This window comes from Harpegnathos saltator, unplaced genomic scaffold, assembly GCF_003227715.2.
Source record: "Harpegnathos saltator strain DR-91 unplaced genomic scaffold, Hsal_v8.6 scaffold12, whole genome shotgun sequence".
Lineage (NCBI taxonomy): Eukaryota > Metazoa > Arthropoda > Insecta > Hymenoptera > Formicidae > Harpegnathos > Harpegnathos saltator.
This window is the reverse complement of record NW_020229895.1, coordinates 389424-410097: the sequence shown is the minus strand read 5'-3', so window position 1 is coordinate 410097 and position 20674 is coordinate 389424. Positions and strand designations below refer to the sequence as shown.

Below are 20674 nucleotides of genomic sequence, written 5' to 3'. Positions count from 1 at the left end.
AAACGGATTCACAAAACACATAAACAGCTTAATCATACCACACTTGTTCTCTGTACATTTCAGAAACCACAGAAGCATCAACGCAACATCACATCACAATCACACAACACACTACAGAACACGATACAATACATCAACCATCGATTGACTCTGATATTGAAGTAACTGAAGAATACACTACGAAATTTAGACGCGGCAGCAAAGACGATGAAACGGCAGCAGTTAAAACAAAGAAAACAACTTTACGAAAAAAGATGCCAAGAACTAAATCTGAGGAGGAAAAGGTTGTTGTTATAGAAGAAGAACTCGAAGATATAAAGTCGCGAATACCATCCATACCGAAAAAACAATTTATGCATATAGAAGAGGTAACTGAAATGACAGGAATAGAAGAAATAAAACCGACAAAAATTGAAGAATCCGAAGAGAAGGATACTAAACCAACTGTAACAAAACAAATTGAAACAAAAGAAGAACAGGTGACAGTAACGGAAGAACGGATCGAAGGGCAAAAACCTAAGAAGATTACTAAAAAGAAAATTATTAAACAAAAGGAACAGAAGCAGCAAGTGACTGAAGAAGTAATTGCGGAAGAGAAAAGTAAGGTATCCACCACGACTGCTACCGAAGGGCCAGAAGAGGAAGTTGTTGAAGAAACCATTTTGGCTCTGCCATTAGCAGAATTTGTAATACCAACCGATGTAGAAGAAGTACGAGAACAAGTGACGGTAATGGAAGAAAAGGTCGAGGGACAGAGACCGAAAAAGGTGACAAGAAGGAAAATTATTAAACGCAAAGGCCAGAAACAGCAAGTGACTGAAGAAGTAACTGTGGAAGAGAAAGATAAGGCACCCATTACGACCATTACTGAAGGGCCAGAAGAGGAAGTTGTTGAAGAAACTATTTTGCCACTGCCACTACCAAAGTCCGTGAAACCGACCGACGTAGAAGAAGTCCGAGAACAAGTTACAGTAACGGAAGAAAGGGTAGAGGGACAAAGACCTAAGAAAGTAATAAGAAGGAAAATTATTAAACGTAGAGGTCAGAAACAGCAAGTGACTGAAGAAGTAACGGTGGAAGAGAAAGGTAAGGCACCAATCACGACTGTAACCGAAGGGCCAGAAGAGGAGATTGTTGAAAAAACAATTTTGCCTCTACCTTTACCAGAATTCGCGAAACCAACCGACGTAGAAGAAGTTCGAGAACAAATTACAGTAACGGAAGAAAGGGTAGAGGGGCAAATACCTAAAAAAATCATTAAAAAGAAAGTTATTAAACGCAAAGGGCAAAAGCAGCAAGTGACTGAAGAAGTGACGGTGGAAGAGGAAGGTAAGGCTCCTATCACGACCGTTACAGAATGGCCAGAAGAGGAGGTTGTTGAAGAAACCATTTTGCCTCTGTCACTACCAGAGTTCGTGAAACCGATTGACATAGAAGAAGTTCGAGAACAAGTTACAGTAACGGAAGAAAGGGTTGTAGGTGAAGAACCCAAGAGAATTACTAAAAAGAAAGTTATTAAACGCAAAGGGCAAAAGCAGCAAGTGACTGAAGAAGTAACGGTGGAAGAGAAAGGTAAGGCTCCCACCACGACAGTTACAGAAGGGCCAGAAGAGGAAGTTATTGAAGAACCCGTTTTTCCTTTAACATTACCAGAATTTGTAAAACCAAACGACGTAGAAGAAGTACGAGAACAAGTTACAGTAACGGAAGAAAAGGTTGTTGGCCAAGAACCTAAGAAAATCACTAAAAAGAAAGTTATTAAACGCAAAGGGCAAAAGCAGCAGGTGACTGAAGAAGTAACTGTGGAAGAGAAAGGTAAGGCTCCTATCACGACCGTTACAGAAGGGCCAGAAGAGGAAATTGTTGAAGAAACCACTGTGCCTCTGCCACTACAAGAATTTGTAAAACCAAGCGACGTAGAAGAAGTACGAGAACAAGTAACGGTAACGGAAGAGAGGGTAGAAGGCCAGAGACCTAAGAAAGTAACAAGAAGGAAAATTATTAAACGTAAAGGCCAGAAACAACAAGTGACTGAGGAAGTAACGGTGGAAGAGAAAGGTAAGGCTCCTATCACGACCGTTACAGAAGGGCCAGAAGAGGAAATTGTTGAAGAAACCACTGTGCCTCTGCCACTACAAGAATTTGTAAAACCAACCGACGTAGAAGAAGTACGAGAACAAGTAACGGTAACGGAAGAGAGGGTAGAAGGCCAGAGACCTAAGAAAGTAACAAGAAGGAAAATTATTAAACGTAAAGGCCAGAAACAACAAGTGACTGAGGAAGTAACGGTGGAAGAGAAAGGAAAGGCACCAATCACAACTGTAACTGAAGGGCCAGAAGAGGAAATTGTTGAAAAAACAATTTTGCCTCTACCTTTACCAGAATTCGCGAAACCAACCGACGTAGAAGAAGTTCGAGAACAAGTTACGGTAACGGAAGAAAGGGTAGAAGGCCAAAGACCTAAGAAAGTAACAAGAAGGAAAATTATTAAACGTAAAGGCCACAAACAACAAGTGACTGAGGAAGTAACGGTGGAAGAGAAAGGAAAGGCACCAATCAGAACTGTAACTGAAGGGCCAGAAGAGGAAGTTCTTGAAGAAACCGTTTTGCCTGTATCGTTACCGGAATTTGTAAAACCAACCGACGTAGAGGAAGTTCGAGAACAAGTAACAGTAACGGAAGAAAGAGTCGAGGGACAGATACCTAAGAAAGTAACAAGAAGGAAAATTATTAAATGCAAAGGTCAGAAGCAGCAAGTGACTGAAGAAGTAACTGTGGAAGAGAAAGGTAAGGCACCTATCACAACCGTTTTCGTAGGTCCAGAAGAGGAGGTTGATGAAGACAGTGTTTTGCCTCTACCATTACCAGAAATAGTGAAACCCACCGACGTAGAAGAAGTCCGAGAACAAGTTACAGTAACGGAAGAACAAGTTGAAGGACAGAAGCCTAGGAAGATCATTAATAAGAAAGTTATTAAACGTAAAGGCCAGAAACAGCAAGTAATTGAAGAAGTCACTGTGGAAGAGAAAGGTAAGCCACCCATCACGACCGTTACTAAAGGGCCAGAAGAGGAGGTTGTTGAGGAAAACATTTTGCCTCTAGCACTACCAGAATTTGTAAAACCAGCCGACGTAGAAGAAATCCGAGAACAAGTGACAGTCACGGAAGAAAGGGTTGTAGGTGAAGAACCTAAGAGAATCACTAAAAAGAAAGTTATTAAACGCAAAGGGCAAAAGCAGCAAGTGACTGAAGAAGTGACGGTGGAAGAGAAAGGTAAGGCTCCCACCACGACTGTTACAGAAGGGCCAGAAGAGGAAGTTCTTGAAGAAACCGTTTTGCCTGTAACGTTACCAGAATTTGTAAAACCAGCCGACGTAGAAGAAATCCGAGAACAAGTGACAGTCACGGAAGAAAGGGTTGTAGGTGAAGAACCTAAGAGAATCACTAAAAAGAAAGTTATTAAACGCAAAGGCCAAAAGCAGCAAGTGACTGAAGAAGTGACGGTGGAAGAGAAAGGTAAGGCTCCCATCACGACCGTTACTGAAGGACCAGAAGAGGAGATTATTGAAGAAATCACTGTGCCTCTAGCGCTACCAGAATTTGTAAAACCAACCGACGTAGAAGAAGTACGAGAACAAGTAACGGTAACGGAAGAACGGGTCGAAGGTCAGGAACCTAAAAAGATCACTAAAAAGAAAATTATTAAACGTAAAGGCCAGAAACAGCAAGTGACTGCAGAAGTAACTGTGGAAGAGAAAGGAAAGGCACCAATCACGACCGTAACTGAAGGGCCAGAAGAGGAGGTTGTTGAAGAAACCACTTTGCCTCTGCCACTACCAGAGTTTGGGAAACCTACCGACGTAGAAGTCCGAGAACAAGTTACAGTAACGGAAGAGAGGGTAGAAGGCCAAAGACCTAAGAAAGTAACAAGAAGGAAAATTATTAAACGTAAAGGCCAGAAACAACAAGTGACTGAGGAAGTAACGGTGGAAGAGAAAGGAAAGACACCAATCACAACTGTAACTGAAGGGCCAGAAGAGGAAGTTCTTGAAGAAACCGTTTTGCCTGTATCGTTACCGGAATTTGTAAAACCAACCGACGTAGAAGAAGCACGAGAACAAGTGACAGTCACGGAAGAAAGGTTTGTAGGTGAAGAACCTAAGAGAATCACTAAAAGGAAAGTTATTAAACGCAAAGGGCACAGGCAGCAAGTAACTGAAGAAGTGACGGTGGAAGAGAAAGGTAAGCCTCCCACGACGACTGTTACAGAAGGGCCAGAAGAGGAAGTTCTTGAAGAAACCGTTTTGCCTGCATCGTTACCAGAATTTGTAAAACCAACCGACGTAGAAGAAATACGAGAACAAGTAACGGTGACGGAAGAAAGGACCGTGGGACAGAGACCTAAAAAGGTAACAAGAAGAAAAATTATTAAACGCAAAGGGCAGAAACAACAAGTGACTGAAGAAGTAACTGTGGAAGAGAAAGGTAAGCCTCCTATCACGACCGTTACTGAAGGACCAGAAGAGGAGGTTATTGAAGAAATCACTGTGCCTCTAGCGCTACCAGAATTTGTAAAACCAACCGATGTAGAAGAAGTACGAGAACAAGTAACGGTAACGGAAGAACGGGTCGAAGGTCAGGTACCTAAAAAGATCACTAAAAAGAAAATTATTAAACGTGAAGGCCAGAAACAGCAAGTGACTGAAGAAGTAACTGTGGAAGAGAAAGGAAAGGCACCAACCACGACTGTAACTGAAGGGCCAGAAGAGGAGGTTGTTGAAAAAACAATTTTGCCTCTACCTTTACCAGAATTCGCGAAACCAACCGACGTAGAAGAAGTTCGAGAACAAGTTACAGTAACGGAAGAAAGGGTTGCAGGTGAAGAACCCAAGAGAATCACTAAAAAGAAAGTTATTAAACGCAAAGGGCAAAAGCAGCAAGTGACTGAAGAAGTAACGGTGGAAGAGAAAGGTAAGGCTCCCACCACGACTGTTACAGAAGGGCCAGAAGAGGAAGTTGTTGAAGAAACCGTTTTTCCTTTAACATTACCAGAATTTGTAAAACCAACCGACGTAGAAGAAGTACGAGAACAAGTTACAGTAACGGAAGAAAAGGTTGTTGGCCAAGAACCTAAGAAAATTACTAAAAAGAAAGTTATTAAACGCAAAGGACAAAAGCAGCAGGTGACTGAAGAAGTAACTGTGGAAGAGAAAGGTAAGGCTCCTATCACGACCGTTACTGAAGGATCAGAAGAGGAAGTTGTTGAAGAAACCATTATGCCTCTGCCACTACCAGATTCCGTGAAACCAATTGACATAGAAGAAGTTCGGGAACAAGTGACAGTAACGGAAGAACAAGTCGAAGGTCAAGAACCTAAGAAGATCACTAAAAAGAAAGTTACTAAACGAAAAGGTCAGAAACAGCAAATAACTGAAGAAGTAACTGTGGAAGAAAAAGGTAAGGCTCCTATCACCACCGTTACTGAAGGGCCAGAAGAGGAAGTTGTTGAAGAAACCATTATGCCTCTGCCACTACCAGATTCCGTGAAACCAATTGACATAGAAGAAGTTCGGGAACAAGTGACAGTAACGGAAGAACAAGTCGAAGGTCAAGAACCTAAGAAGATCACTAAGAAGAAAGTTATTAAACGGAAAGGTCAGAAACAGCAAGTGACTGAAGAAGTAACTGTGGAAGAGAAAGGTAAGATTCCCATTACGACCGTTACCGAAGGGCCAGAAGAGGAGATTGTTGAAGAAACCACTTTGCCTCTGCCGCTGCAAGAATTCGTAAAACCAACCGACGTTGAAGAAGTACGAGAACTAGTTACAGTAACCGAAGAAAGGATAGAGGAACAGAGACCTAAAAAAGTAACAAGAAGGAAAATTATTAGACGTAAAGGGCAAAAGCAACAGGTGACTGAAGAAGTAACTGTGGAGGAGAAGGGGAAGGCACCGGTCACGACCGTTACTGAAGGGCCAGAAGAGGAGGTTGTTGAGGAAACCGTTTTGCCTCTGCCACTACTAGAGTCCGTGAAACCTACCGACATAGAAGAAATCCGAGAACAAGTGACCGTAACGGAAGAAAGGGTTGTAGGTGAAGAACCTAAGAAAATCACTAAAAAGAAAGTTATTAAACGCAAAGGGCAAAAGCAGCAAGTGACTGAAGAAGTGACGGTGGAAGAGAAAGGTAAAGCTCCCACCATGACTGTTACAGAAGGGCCAGAAGAGGAAGTTATTGAAGAAACCGTTTTACCTCTAGCACTACCAGAATTTGTAAAACCAACTGACGTAGAAGAAGTCCGAGAACAAGTGACAGTCACGGAAGAAAGGGTTGTAGGTGAAGAACCTAAGAGAATCACTAAAAAGAAAGTTATTAAACGCAAAGGGCAAAAGCAGCAAGTGACTGAAGAAGTGACGGTGGATGAGAAAGGTAAGGCTCCCACCACGACTGTTACAGAAGGGCCAGAAGAGGAAGTTCTTGATGAAACCGTTTTGCCTATATCGTTACCGGAATTTGTAAAACCAACCGACGTAGAAGAAGTACGAGAACAAGTAACGGTAACGGAAGAAATGATCGAGGGACAGAGACCGAAAAAGGTGACAAGAAGGAAAATTATTAAACGCAAAGGGCAGAAACAACAAGTGACTGAAGAAGTGACGGTGGAAGAGAAAGGTAAGGCTTCTATCACGACTGTTACTGAAGGACCAGAAGAGGAGGTTATTGAAGAAACCACTGTGCCTCCAGCACTACCAGAATTTGTAAAACCAACTGACGTAGAAGAAGTACGAGAACAAGTAACAGTAACGGAAGAACGGGTCGAAGGTCAGGAACCTAAAAAGATCACTAAAAAGAAAGTTATTAAACGTAAAGGTCAGAAACAGCAAGTAACTGAAGAAGTGACAGTGGAAGAGAAAGGTAAGGCTCCTATCACGACCGTTACTGAAGGACCAGAAGAGGAGGTTATTGAAGAAACTATTATGCCTTTGCCACTACCAGAGTTTGTGAAACCAATTGACATAGAAGAAGTTGGAGAACAAGTAACAGTAACGGAAGAACAAGTCGAAGGCCAAGGACCTGTGAAGATCACTAAAAAGAAAATTATTAAACGTAAGGGACAGAAGCAGCAAGTAACAGAAGAAGTGACCGTTGAAGAAAGAGGTAAAGCCCCTATGGCAAGCATAAAGGAGGGGCCTGTAGAGGAAATTGTTAAAGATATCGTTTTACCGTCGCCAGAAATAGAAGATATTATTGAGACTATCAATATTGTCACATTGGATTATATAGAAAACATTAACGAGGAAAAGCCTCGAAGAATAAAAAAGAAACGTATTTTATCAAAACCTGTAGATGAGGAGCCAAACGTTACGGACATAACGACAATCGAAGAGGAGGGTATTGAACCGGTGACAATTGTCGAAGAATGTGTTGATGACAGTGATAATTTGTATCCCACAATAACTGATAGTATTATGCCGCAAATAATAAAGGAAACAAAAGAAGATATAACCGTAAGCCGAGTTGTTACTGATGAAGGACGGCCAATAAAATTGCGTAAGGCGCGTGTTACAACAAAATGCGATGATGAGGAACAAGTTACCGAAAGAATAACTATTGAAGATGATACTGAAGAAAAACAGCCAACGACAACCACACTCGATCTTCATGCAGACACTATACCAGAAATACACGATAAACGCAAACACAAAAGATTGACAAAACACAAAATCGATGAGAAAATTGAAGGTAAGCTTCTTTATTGCTTATTACAACCACTGACATTTGCACCCAGTTCAATAGGATAGATTTATGCGAATTATTTATACAGACTTTTGAACATTGAACAGGACATTGGAACAGAACAGAAAGACAAGACGGTGTTAATTGTTAATGTATCACGTTAATGCACTTTAATATATTAAACTAACATTATCTATATGTTGAAAAAGTTATAATTTTATAAAGTATCTTCCTTGTAAAAAAATATAGGTAAAGTTAATTCTTCATTTTGTTTTGCAGGAACAAAGAAGAAGCCAATGTATCAGGTAAGATAATGTATAAACTAATTCTATTTAATAAGTTATGACACAATAATGTACGCTTACAGGAACAACAGGCGAAGGATGAAATTCCAGAAGAAGTTGTGAAAGAAATAGTGACAGAAGAAACGGAGAAACAACAGGCTCAACTTCTGGTAGAAACAAAATCAGAAGAATCAGTTAAAGTTACGAAAGTAGATATTAAGAAGGCACCAAAAGAAAAGAAAGAAAAGCCTGTCATTGAGGAAGAGGAGGTAATTGAAACTATTGAAACACCCACACAGAAAATTATTAAAAAGAAAAAACTGCCAAAGGAAAAGGATAAACGTGTCGAAACAATTGAAGAAGTGGAACAAGTAACCGAAATCATTGAAACGCCAACTAAAAAAGTAGTTAAGAAAAAGAAACACGTGACTGGAACTGATGATATTCTTGAAGAAGTTGTAGAGGAGATTGCAATGGAAAAACCAAAGGAAGAGAGAGCAAGAACTGTCGTGGAAGGCAAGCAGGAAACAGCGATGGTGACAGAGATAGACATACATAAAGCCCCTGTTAAGATACCAAAGGAAAAAGTAGATATAACAGAGGAAAAGGCGAAAACTCTTGATGATAATGTATCGGAGGAAATTACTGAAGAAATTGTTATAGAGAAACCAAAGAAGGAAAAAGCTGAAACTACATTTTCTCCGAGAGAAAGTATCGAAGTGACGCAGACATTAACTGAATCGCCCGTTACAAAGTTAACAGAAGAAAAACCTAAGCTAAAAGAAGCTGTAGTACGCAAAATTGAAGACGAAAGAGTTACATTGAAGAAAGTGACAAGAGAAGAAACGAGCACGATTCCTAGTCAAGAAGAAGTAACTCTGGAAGTTAGTAAGGAAATGGTAAGTGAAAAACCGAAAGAAGAGCAAGTACAATCGTCAATCATAACGAAAGAAGGGCTCAAAGTCATTGAAACAATTCCGGAAACAGTTACGGAGGGTCTTCCTGAAAAGATAAAACCAACGGAAGAAACAGCAGTACCAATCGAAGAGGTAGAGCAACAAGCTGAAGTAAAAGAGGTTACTATAAAGAAAGCGCCTAAGAAGGTTAAACCGAAACGTGCGGATGAACACGAAGTTAAAGAAGAAGTTGTCGAAGAAATTATTCCTAAGAAACCAAAGGAAGATAAAGCTAAAAAAGATATAATGTTAAAAGAAGGTGTCGAAGTTACAGAAGTGGCAGCAGAAACAGTACCGGAAGAACTTAAACCAGAACTACCCACCGTCAAGAAAGCAAAACCGGATGTCGCACCGGTAGAAAGTATTGAAATTACTGAGGTTACTACAGCTATGGCAAATGGTGAAGTATTCGAGAAAAAAGAAGTAGAAACAGTTAAAGTTGAGGTAAAAGATGAGAAAGAGAAGAAATTATCTCGTGCCAAAAAAGAAAAAATTATCCCGGAAAAGAAACCAGTTACTGTCGAAGAGAAACAAGAAGAGGGAAAAGTGGAAGAGATGTTGCCAATAAAACCTAAAACGGAAGAAATAAAAATAAGTGAAGTTCTACCAGATACAGTAAAAGCCGCAGAGATTATCCCAGAAACTAAAATTGCAGAAATTCCCGAAAAGAAACTTGAAGATAAACCACAAGAAGCAGAAATATTACCTATAGAAAAGAAGGAAGATGAAAAACCAAAAGAAGAAATTGTCTCCGTTATAGAAGAAAAACCTACCGATGAAACAACCGAAAAAATAACAGAAAAGAAGATTGTCAAAAAGAAGAAAAAGAAACCTGTAAAGAAGGATGAAATAGAAGAATGGATAGAGCCCGAATACGAAAGACCTGTATTAGAGCCGATGCCTGAGAAAATTCAGTGGGAACCAACGAAAAAGAAGAAAGAAAAGAAAGTATTACCCGAAGCTGTGCAAAAATTAGTCCCGCAAAAGATCGAAAGAAAAGAAATCAAACCTACAAAATTAAAGTATACTGAACCGGCAGAAACAGTTCAATTCGGGGCGATTAAATTAAAGAAAATAACAATTGTTAAGAAAAAAGAAATCAGTGAACCAAAATTCCCTAAAATCATGTTACGTAGCAGAATCACATTCATCGGTGATTATCCACCAGAATTACAGATACCAAAGATTACATATATCGAAGAAAATCCGATTCAAACTGGCGTTTTGTCCAGAAATGCAGAAGAAGCTTTAGAAGTTTTAAAGAAAAAGTACAAAAAGCGTAAAATGACAGAGAAAGAATTAGTTGAATTGGAGAAATTAGATAAAGAATTTGATGAATTAAAGAAAGTCCCTCTCGAGAAAATAGAAGATAAATCTATTTATGAACGGGCACCTAAAAAGCCAGAAAAGAAACCTGAAGAACCACAAAAACTCGTTATAGGAAAGGGTGAAGTAAAACAAGAACCTGAACTTGCTCCCGAAGAGGTTAAATTAAAAACAATTCCGGAAAAGAAACCAGAAGAGATAACGGAAACTAAAAAGAAACCTAAAAAGAAAGAAACAACAGAAGATGTACCACATAAAGAAAAGGAAAAACCTAAAGATAAGTTAGAATTCGAGGAATTCAAGCCATTAGAATTTGATAGACCAGAAATTGAAAAGTACGTACCCGAAGAGTTTGAAAAACCAGAGAAACCAGAACCTGAACCTGTTCCGGAATCGTATGAGAAACCTACGAGAAAGAAGCCTGATCAAGATGTAGAACAAATTCCGTTAGTAAAAGGAATACCAAAACCAATGGAACCTGAAGAAGAACCTGAAGTCAAATTCCGAATACCACCGTCAGAGAAACCGGAAGATGAGCCTGAAACAATAACTTTGAAACCCTGGAAGAAAGATAAACCCGAGGAGGAGCGCGAAATCGAATATCCAACTTTAGAAAAAGATAAAGTTCCGACGAAACCAGTAGAAGACGTAGATGAAATTACCGTAAAACAGAAAATAAAACCAAAGAAACTCAAGAAAAAGCAAATAGAGCCAGACGAAACTACGGAGGAGATTACTTTAAAAAAGACACCTGAAGAGAAACCAGAAATTCCAACAGAAGAAATTTCAGAAAAGGTATTACTAAAACCAAAAGAACCTATTGAAGAAGCCGCAGATGAAGTGACGGTCAAGAAACCGGTTGAGGAAAAAGAAGCCACTGAGGAAGTTACGTTGAAAAAGAAACCAAAGAGAAAGCCTGTCACAGAGGAAGCCGCTGACGAAGTTACTGTACAGAAACCCGTTCCAAAAGAAGAAGAAAAAGTGCCCGAAGAAGTATCTGAAAAAGTGGAATTAAAGAAACCGAAGAAGAAACCTGTAAAGGAAGAAGCTACAGATGAAGTGACGGTTAAGAAACCAATTATTGAGGAAAAGAAAGAAGAAGTGGAAGAAATTACCGAGGAAGTTATGTTGAAAAAGAAACCAAAGAAAAAGCCTGTCACAGAAGAAGCCGTTGACGAAGTCACAATACAGAAACTCGTTCCAAAAGAGGAAGAAAAGGTGCCCGAAGAAGTATCTGAAAAAGTGGAATTGAAGAAACCGAAGGAGAAACCTGTGAAGGAAGAAGCTGCAGATGAAGTGACGATTAAGAAACCAGTTATTGAGGAAAAGGAAGAAGAAGTAGAAGAAATTACCGAGGAAGTTACGTTGAAAAAGAAACCAAAGAAAAAGCCTGTCACAGAGGAAGCTGCTGCTGAAATTACTGTACAGAAACCCGTTCCAAAAGAAGAAGAAAAAGTGCCCGAAGAAGTATCTGAAAAAGTGGAATTAAAGAAACCGAAGAAGAAACCTGTAAAGGAAGAAGCTGCAGATGAAGTGACGGTTAAGAAACCAATTATTGAGGAAAAGAAAGAAGAAGTGGAAGAAATTACCGAGGAAGTTACGTTGAAAAAGAAATTAAAGAAAAAGCCTGTCACAGAGGAAGCTGCTGCTGAAATCACTGTAAAGAAACCTGTCCCGAAAGAAGAGGAGCAAGTGCCAGAGGAAGTGACAGAGAAAGTGGAATTGAAAAAACCGAAAAAGAAACCTGTGAAGGAAGAAGCTGCTGATGAAGTAACGATTAAGAAACCAGTTATTGAGGAAACGAAAGAAGAAACAGAAGAAATTACTGAGGAAGTTACATTGAAAAAGAAACCAAAGAAAAAGCCTGTCACAGAGGAAGCTGCTGCTGAAATCACTGTAAAGAAACCTGTTCCGAAAGAAGAGGAACAAGTGCCGGAAGAAGTGACAGAGAAAGTGGAATTGAAGAAACCGAAAAAGAAACCTGTGAAGGAAGAAGCTGCAGATGAAGTGACGATTAAGAAACCAGTTATTGAGGAAAAGAAAGAAGAAGTAGAAGAAATTACTGAGGAGATTACGTTGAAAAAGAAACCAAAGAAAAAGCCTGTCACAGAGGAAGCTGCTGCTGAAATTACTGTAAAGAAACCTGTCCCGAAAGAAGAAGAGCAAGTGCCAGAGGAAGTGACAGAGAAAGTGGAATTGAAAAAACCGAAAAAGAAACCTGTGAAGGAAGAAGCTGCTGATGAAGTAACGATTAAGAAACCAGTTATTGAGGAAACGAAAGAAGAAACAGAAGAAATTACTGAGGAAGTTACATTGAAAAAGAAACCAAAGAAAAAGCCTGTCACAGAGGAAGCTGCTGCTGAAATCACTGTAAAGAAACCTGTTCCGAAAGAAGAGGAACAAGTGCCGGAAGAAGTGACAGAGAAAGTGGAATTGAAGAAACCGAAAAAGAAACCTGTGAAGGAAGAAGCTGCAGATGAAGTGACGATTAAGAAACCAGTTATTGAGGAAAAGAAAGAAGAAGTAGAAGAAATTACTGAGGAGATTACGTTGAAAAAGAAACCAAAGAAAAAGCCTGTCACAGAGGAAGCTGCTGCTGAAATCACTGTAAAGAAACCTGTCCCGAAAGAAGAGGAGCAAGTGCCGGAAGAAGTGACAGAAAAAGTGGAATTGAAAAAACCGAAAAAGAAACCTGTCAAGGAAGAAGCTGCTGATGAAGTGACTATTAAGAAACCGGTTGTTGAGGAAAGAAAGGAAGAAGCAGAAGAAGTCACTGAGGAAGTTACGTTAAAAAAGAAGCCAAAGAAGAAACCTGTCACCGAGGAAGCTGCTGCCGAAGTCACTGTAAAGAAACCCGTCCCAAAAGAAAAAGTGCAAGTGCCGGAAGAAGTGACAGAAAAAGTGGAATTGAAGAAACCGAAAAAGAAACCTGTCAAGGAAGAAGCAGCTGATGAAATTACAATCAAAAAGCCTATTATAGAAAAAGAAAAGGAAGAAGAAATTATTAGCGAAGATGTTGTTCTTAAGAAGAAGCCAACCAAGAAGGCTCCTGTAGTGGAAGAAGTTGAAGAGACAGCTATAACGATAAAGAAAAAGGAACGTGTTCCGGAACAACCTAAAGAGGAAGAAGAAGTGTCTACAGATGTTTTATTAAAAAGAAAGAAACCGATGGAGAAAGTCGAAGAAGTAGCAGCAGAGGAATTGACTATCCAGAAAATTGTGGAAGTGGAAGAACCGAAAGAAGTGATCGAGGAAATCACGTTGAAGCGTAAACCACCGAAGAAGGTACCGAAACCCATCGAAGAAATTTATGAAGATGTCACATTACGTAAATTACGACCGAAAAAGAAACCTCGACCAGATATCAAAGAAGTCACCGAAGTGGAAAACGTGACATTTAGACCGCGCACTACGAAAACGAAGGAGGATGTGGAACAGGAATTTAAGATCTCATTGAATACATACGAAGAAGAAGATATTTCCATGTCCGGTAAAGTCCGTCTAAAGCCAAAGAAACGTCCGCTTACATATTCCGAGGAGACTGGCGAAGAAACGATCAAAATCATGCAAGAAATCGAGGATGATTTCGGACCAGTCGAGGAAATTATCGATGAATCAGAAGAAGAAGGTAAAGAATATAGTGTCGAGGAGCTTGATGTCGACGAAATGAGAATACCGTTAAGACGAAGAAAGAAGAAAGAGAAAGCTCCTTATACCGTGGAAGAGATTGAAGAAGACGTTAAAGTGCAATTGAAACGCGATAGGAAATATTCGTACGAGGAAACCGATGCCGAAGTTTTGGCATTGAAATTAAAAAGCAAAAGACGTGTCTCGACATATGAAGAAGGTTTGATGATGTCTATATACATGCATTCATATATAGTCGCAAATAAAATTTATTTAATATGCTCTTAGCTAATATAGCAATTAATTAATATTTTGTTAGAGTTATTTAAATTCTTTTTACGAGATAAGAACGCTCTATTCCTATGCTTTGCCTCTCTTTTCCTTTACTCAACTGATGCGTCTCCATTTAGATGAAAGCTTTCTTAGTTATCCTTAAGTTTTCAGTTCCCTGATGCGTATGAAAAGCATATCGGTAGTATACGATACATCTCATTGTCGCATTTCATAACGAAATAACGATCTTTATATAATTGTTATAAAATCATGCATCTTCAGAACAAAGTAGTATACATCCGCATAATGTAGATATCCGCAAGTAGAAAAATCCTGCTGACACAACTGCTATATGCGCCCAAAAAACTTTTCGCTACAATTGTATTAAGTCGTGCAAGCGTGCTGTGCGACCAAGATTTATTTCACATTTATGTAAAATATTGCAGAAGAAGCTTCTCTTAGCATTACTAGAGAAGAGGAGATCTCTGAAGAAGGTTGGTTACCATTTGTTCTCATAAAATTATGCCTATATATTTCTCTTTCATAAACTTATCGGTGGCTTTTAGATGTCGAATATGTTATTCATGATGGTGACACGATGTTCTCAATTTGTTCTTACGAGGCCGAAACAGACGAAGCTATTAATTTGGTCGAAGGAGAAAAAGTTTATATCATCGGTAAGACTTTTACTTCGCAATGATCAATATCGGTTTCGTAACAATTGCACAATTGTCATCCATATATGTTTACGAAATATTTCTTTTCCCACTTACATTTATTTTCCAACAGACCATACTAATCAGGATTGGTGGTTTGTGAAAAAACACTTGACCGAGGAGAAAGGCTGGGTACCAGCGCAATATCTGTTAAATGAGGTGCATTACACTGTTTATTTGCAGCGAAAACTGCACGAAAAGATCGACAGACTGCCAATCTTCGAGAGTGAGTATCTATTACGAAATGAAATTGAAGGAATAACAAAATTCATCCATTAAACCTCATTTACCGCCTTTTTTAGAGCCAGGTCCAGGAGAAAAAGCGTCGGCTCCAAGGTTTATCGAAAAATTACAACCGATTCACACGCTAGATGGATACACCGTTCAGTTCGAATGCCAAGTAGAAGGCACACCAAGACCGCAAATAACATGGTTCCGCCAGACCGCTATTATCAAACCGTCCGCCGATTTCCAAATATATTACGACGAAGACAACGTTGCAACTTTGATTATCAGAGAAGTATTCCCGGAAGACGCCGGTATGTTCACTTGCGTTGCAAAGAATGCTGCAGGCTTCGCATCCAGCACTACCGAGCTCATCGTCGAAGCACCTTTGTCGGATCATGGGTCTGACATCACTGGTCCTTCAAGAAAAAGTCTCTCGAGGTATCTTTCAAAATCTCTCGAACTTGTCACGATAAAGAAGACGACGTGGAAAAGACCTAATTATTGCTGCCATATCTATTATAACTAAAATAATAATAATTATTATAATACCTAGGGAATCATCTCTCGCTGATATATTGGAAGGCATACCACCTACATTCTCTCGAAAACCAAAGGCGAAATACGTGGATGAAGGCGACGATGTATTATTGGAATGTCGACTGGTCGCTGTGCCGGAGCCGGAGATAACGTGGTACTTCAAGGATACTCAGGTAGTCAGCCAACAAAACATCATAGTCGCGACTGAGAGCGACATGCACATGTACTGCAGCATCGTTAAGATCAGCAAAGTTCAAAAGAAGCAGGAGGGAAGGTACAAGATTGTTGCTAAGAACAGAGAGGGCGAGGCTACTATAGATATTCCTGTAAAGGTTCGTTGCCAATATTAGGTCTCATTTTTAAGAATCGTCCCTAAATGTACATGCTGTGCGTGATGTGACACATTTTTCGCACCAAATGAACAGGTGAAGACTGGAAAAAGCGAACCGCCCGAAATCTTGGAGCCATTGCAATCCTACGTAATTAAAGAAGGCGAGACTGTCGTCTTGTCCACTCAAATAGTCGGCAATCCATCGCCCAAAATAACATGGTATAAGGACGGGAAGCCGATAAAGGGCTTGCAACCAAAGCAGGACAGACACGTTAACACATTGAGCCTGATCCAACCTAAAGTGGCAGATACGGGGGAGTATTCAGTCGTTGCTGTCAATGACATAGGCAAGGCCGAAACACGAGCTACACTGACCGTCGAAAGTAAGATCAACAATCAAAAATATTCTTATTATCATGGATTTTTATTCGCATTTAGTATAACGCTTCGCATCCACATTGTCTTAATTCGCTTTCTGGAGTACCAATCGATAATTAGCGTCCGCTGTCACGCTAACCGATGGCTAATCGTATGAAATGCAAAATGAAAAAGAACTTAGCTACGTTATTTAGTTCCGTATTTATTGTCGTCAGTTAAGACATCTCCAACGTGAGACAATTTTCAAATAATGATTGTAGACAGATTTTTGATGGAAAAAACAAACGTAGTATGCGTGCCCCCAAATATAACGCTGCAAAGTGCTTCTTTACTAATGTGCTTTCAGTTGACTCCAAGTCCGCATTCGTCACGCAGTGTACGAACGACAAGCACGTCTCGTTCGTTGAGGGTATGATATGTATTTATTGTTGCCATGTTGTCACTTGTCAAATGCAATTATACGAGATCTGATCGTGGAGTATCCGATCCGAAGAAAAAGACTGGATGTTTTATCTACTAACTCACCTATATTGAATTGGAACTTTAATCCCTTTCAAAATAGTACTTTTTGATCAGACCTCATTCTTGCGCGCACGAACAAATGAATACTTCATTAGTAATGATAACTATTGTACTTCTAAAATACAGAGGTACCTAGCGGAGCGCCAGAGCCTCCGTTGTTCACCAAGCGCTTCCAAGAGGTCATCGTGCCGGAGAAGGGTACCTTCAAGTTAGTCGCCAAAGTCACTGGAAATCCCGTCCCGGAAGTGATTTGGCTGAGGAACAACAAACCGCTCGAGAAATCGCCCAACATCACGGAGAGTTACGACGGCGAGAATATCCTGCTCGAAATTAGAAACGCGGACTCCGAGACAGACGCCGGCGATTACAAATGTGTGGCCAATAATCCGGTCGGCAAAGCTTCTCATGGCGCGAAAGTCACGGTGGACGTCGCTAAGGTCTCGTTCACAAGAAAGCTGCAGAGCGAAGTCACGGTAGACGAGTATAAGACTCTGGAATTGAACTGTGAGACTTCCCATACTGTCTCCACGGTTTGGTGGCACAACGACAAAGAGATCAGCGGAATGGATCATCGTGAGGTGATTCAAGAAGGACGTGTGCACAAGTTAGTCATCAAGAAGAGCGGTCCTGCCGACGCGGGAACGTATAAATGCACCGTAAAGAATCAAGTGACGTCTAGCAACGTCACGGTCAGGGCCACTAAGCCGGAGTTCGTGAGGAAGCTGCAAGACTTCGAGGTGAAGGAGCGCGACGTAGCGATTCTCGAAGTTGAGATCACGTCGCAAACGGCCGACGTCACATGGCGAAAAGACAGCGAGACGCTGACGCCTAGCAAGGGTAAACTGGAGTTCGTGAAGGATGGTACCGTCAGGAAACTTCTAATTCGTAGTGCATCAGTTCACGATGAGGGAGAATATATCTGCGCCTTGCCGGACGAGGAATGCGCGGCGGAAGTAACAGTCGTCGAATTGCCACCGGAGATCATTGGCAAGATGCAGGACGTAATTATAGCCAGAGGCGAGAGAGCCACTTTCGAGATAGAGCTGACGAAGGGTGACGCTCTAATACGCTGGTTCAAGGACGGCCAGGAATTGCAATTCTCCGAACATGTGCGCTTGTCGATCGACGGCAAGAAGCAAAAATTGAAGATCTACGACACGGAAATGGAAGACGCGGGGATCTATTCCTGCCAAGTCGGGAACCAGACTTCTTCAGCCAGGTTGACAGTCGAAGAACCTGAGGTAGATTTTATTAAAAAATTGCCGGACGTTACCCTAGTGCCTCTCAATACCGACGCGACTTTCCTTATCGAATTATCGCGTGCCGATGTACCGGTAACGTGGCTGAGGTAAGTTGAAAGGAAACTCAACTCTAACAGTTACAAATGATCAGCAAAGAAGAAACATATATCATATGGCTTACGTGAAATTTACAGGAAAGGCGAGATCATCGATCGCACGCAAACTTCCAAATACAGCATCATCGACGAAGGCAATGTGAAGAAACTCATCGTTAAGAAATGCACAACTGAAGACATCGCCGAATATACCGCCGCAGTCGCTAATGTGAAGACTTCATCTAGATTGAAAGTCGAAAGTAAATTTACCTCACTGTCATTTTCATTCTCTTTTTCTCAATTTTTAAACCTTTATAAATTTGAATGCAATTTCGCGTTCTCTCGCGATATCGTTTTCTTCCAGTTATCGAGACACCGCCTAAGATCAATCCTGACACGCCCAGAAAATATAAAACAACAAAAGGTGACGACATTGATATCGTCGTGAAGTTCAAGGCTACTCCAACACCATCCGACGAATGGACAGTGGACGGCCGCGTTGTCAAGAAATCCAAACGAATTGCCATGTCCATCGACGAATGTTCTGCCGTCTTAACGATCAGAGACGTGCAAGAGAAAGATATCGGTGATTATAATCTGAAGCTGATCAACCCCCACGGAGAGGACAGCATAGAAATTAACGTCATCGTCGTGCGTAAGTATATATCTATCACATCGCCCATCGGATATTCGAATAACTTGCGAAGGAAAAACTCATTCCTACTAAATGGCAAAAGAAAATAAGCTAGCAATTAATATGTGATTGTTGCAGAGGTACCTGGAGCACCAGGAACTCCCGAGCCTCTTGAGATAACCGATAACAGCATCACACTTCATTGGAAGCAACCAGATTCGGACGGACACTCTCCGATTGTGGAATACATTCTCGAATACCGCGAAAAGACGGAGTCTTCGTGAGTATATTTTTAAACTTAACAAAGTTGTCGAAGAAAAGGAGAGAAACGAGATCTGAGGAACAAGATATACTCTCCAAGTTTCTCCGAATGGAATTTCACTCATTTTGAGTGAGATTCCATCTCAAGAAATTGGGAGGGTAAGTTCGCTAGACCAAACCTTCACAACCTCCTCGGTAAGAGAGACAATTACTCGATTTCAAGATGGAGCAAAGTCACAGAAACGATAAACGAGACCACGTACAAGATGACCAAGTTAACCACCAACAAAGAATATACTTTCCGCGTGACGGCTGTCAACGAAGCTGGACCAGGCGAGGCGTCACCGAATACGCCATATCTGAAGATCTCCAAATTATCGGCGTCAGAACCACCGACCATCCTCGAGGCACTCCAGAGTGTCGTCATCGGATTGGGAGAGACTGTCACACTCTCATGTGTAATCGGTGGTATACCGACACCTCACATCACATGGTATCCCTTCTTTTCACTTTTTTCTAATCGTCACAGCTAACTGAACAGGCGGTGTTTGAGTTGTACTCTGGGAACTCTATTTTTCAGGTTTAAGAACGATGTAGCCTTCGAGGACAGCAGCATCACGTATGAAAATCGCGTGACTAAGTATACTGTTCGACAAACCACAGAAACGTCTTCGGCCACGTTTACAGTCAAAGCCCATAATGACGCAGGAACAGCGGAAACGTCGTGTCAATTGAAGATTCAGGAATCTCCGAAGATCATCTGTGATGAAAACTTGACTAACCAGAGGCTACCGGTGGCCGACAAATGGAAGATCGATATTCGCTTTAGCGGTTTCCCAAAACCAGAGGTAACGTGGACGAAAAACAACAAGAAGATCACCGACAAAAACATTTCCGTGGAGACGAGAGAGGACACATCCGTCATCTTGATTCCTTCGCTCGTGAGAGACGACACCGCCAGCTATACTGCAAAAGCAACGAACGAGGCTGGTAGCTCATCGATAGAATGTCATCTCCGAGTCATAGGTGAGTATCTCATGTACATCTCTTCAATTTAGAACTCTGTTCTTTTCTCTTATCGATAATGGTAAGACTTTCTCAATAATAGTAAATCAGTCGAATCAAGAATCAATCGGAATATATCTAAAATTATATTTGCCAACACGTTGCAGACAAGCCGAGCAAACCTCAAGGACCAGTTATCGCGAAAGAGATCAGACAAGATCGCGTCACTATTGAATGGCGGCCGCCGGTCGATGACGGTGGTGTAGAATTAGAAAGATATACCATCGAGAAATGCGAAGTGGACAAACAAGTCTGGACAAAAGTGGGTGACGTCGACAAGGAAGTCGAGAGTTTCTGCGCACAAAAATTGCAGCAGAATGTCGATTATGTGTTCAGAATAGTCGCGAGGAACATTGTTGGACCATCGGATCCTTTGGAATCCGAACCAATTAGAACTAGGACTTCATTCGGTAAAGATAGAACAACAGATGCCACTAAAACTACCAAATAAAAAAACCATTAA

At 40.8% G+C, this 20674-nt stretch overlaps 1 protein-coding gene across 15 annotated transcripts in view; it reads left to right on the top strand.

Annotated features, from left to right (window-relative positions):
* Positions 1–20674, top strand: part of sls (sallimus) — an 84956-nt gene that overhangs the window by 61274 nt on the left and 3008 nt on the right. For 5 of the 15 annotated variants that reach the window (XM_025305095.1, XM_025305109.1, XM_025305121.1 and 2 more), the window contains 17 exons: positions 64–7743; positions 8017–8042; positions 8105–14150; positions 14650–14697; positions 14770–14880; positions 14993–15145; positions 15222–15585; positions 15701–16016; positions 16110–16398; positions 16740–16802; positions 17042–18263; positions 18351–18511; positions 18616–18906; positions 19024–19165; positions 19370–19639; positions 19727–20172; positions 20319–20621. In XM_025305095.1, coding sequence (XP_025160880.1) covers positions 64–7743; positions 8017–8042; positions 8105–14150; positions 14650–14697; positions 14770–14880; positions 14993–15145; positions 15222–15585; positions 15701–16016; positions 16110–16398; positions 16740–16802; positions 17042–18263; positions 18351–18511; positions 18616–18906; positions 19024–19165; positions 19370–19639; positions 19727–20172; positions 20319–20621 — 17931 coding nt within the window. Of the gene's footprint in view, positions 1–63; positions 7744–8016; positions 8044–8104; positions 14151–14649; positions 14698–14769; positions 14881–14992; positions 15146–15221; positions 15586–15700; positions 16017–16109; positions 16399–16739; positions 16803–17041; positions 18264–18350; positions 18512–18615; positions 18907–19023; positions 19166–19369; positions 19640–19726; positions 20173–20318; positions 20622–20674 lie in introns of those variants that run through there. The other 10 variants (XM_025305145.1, XM_025305104.1, XM_025305097.1 and 7 more) reach the window with 5 other exon arrangements.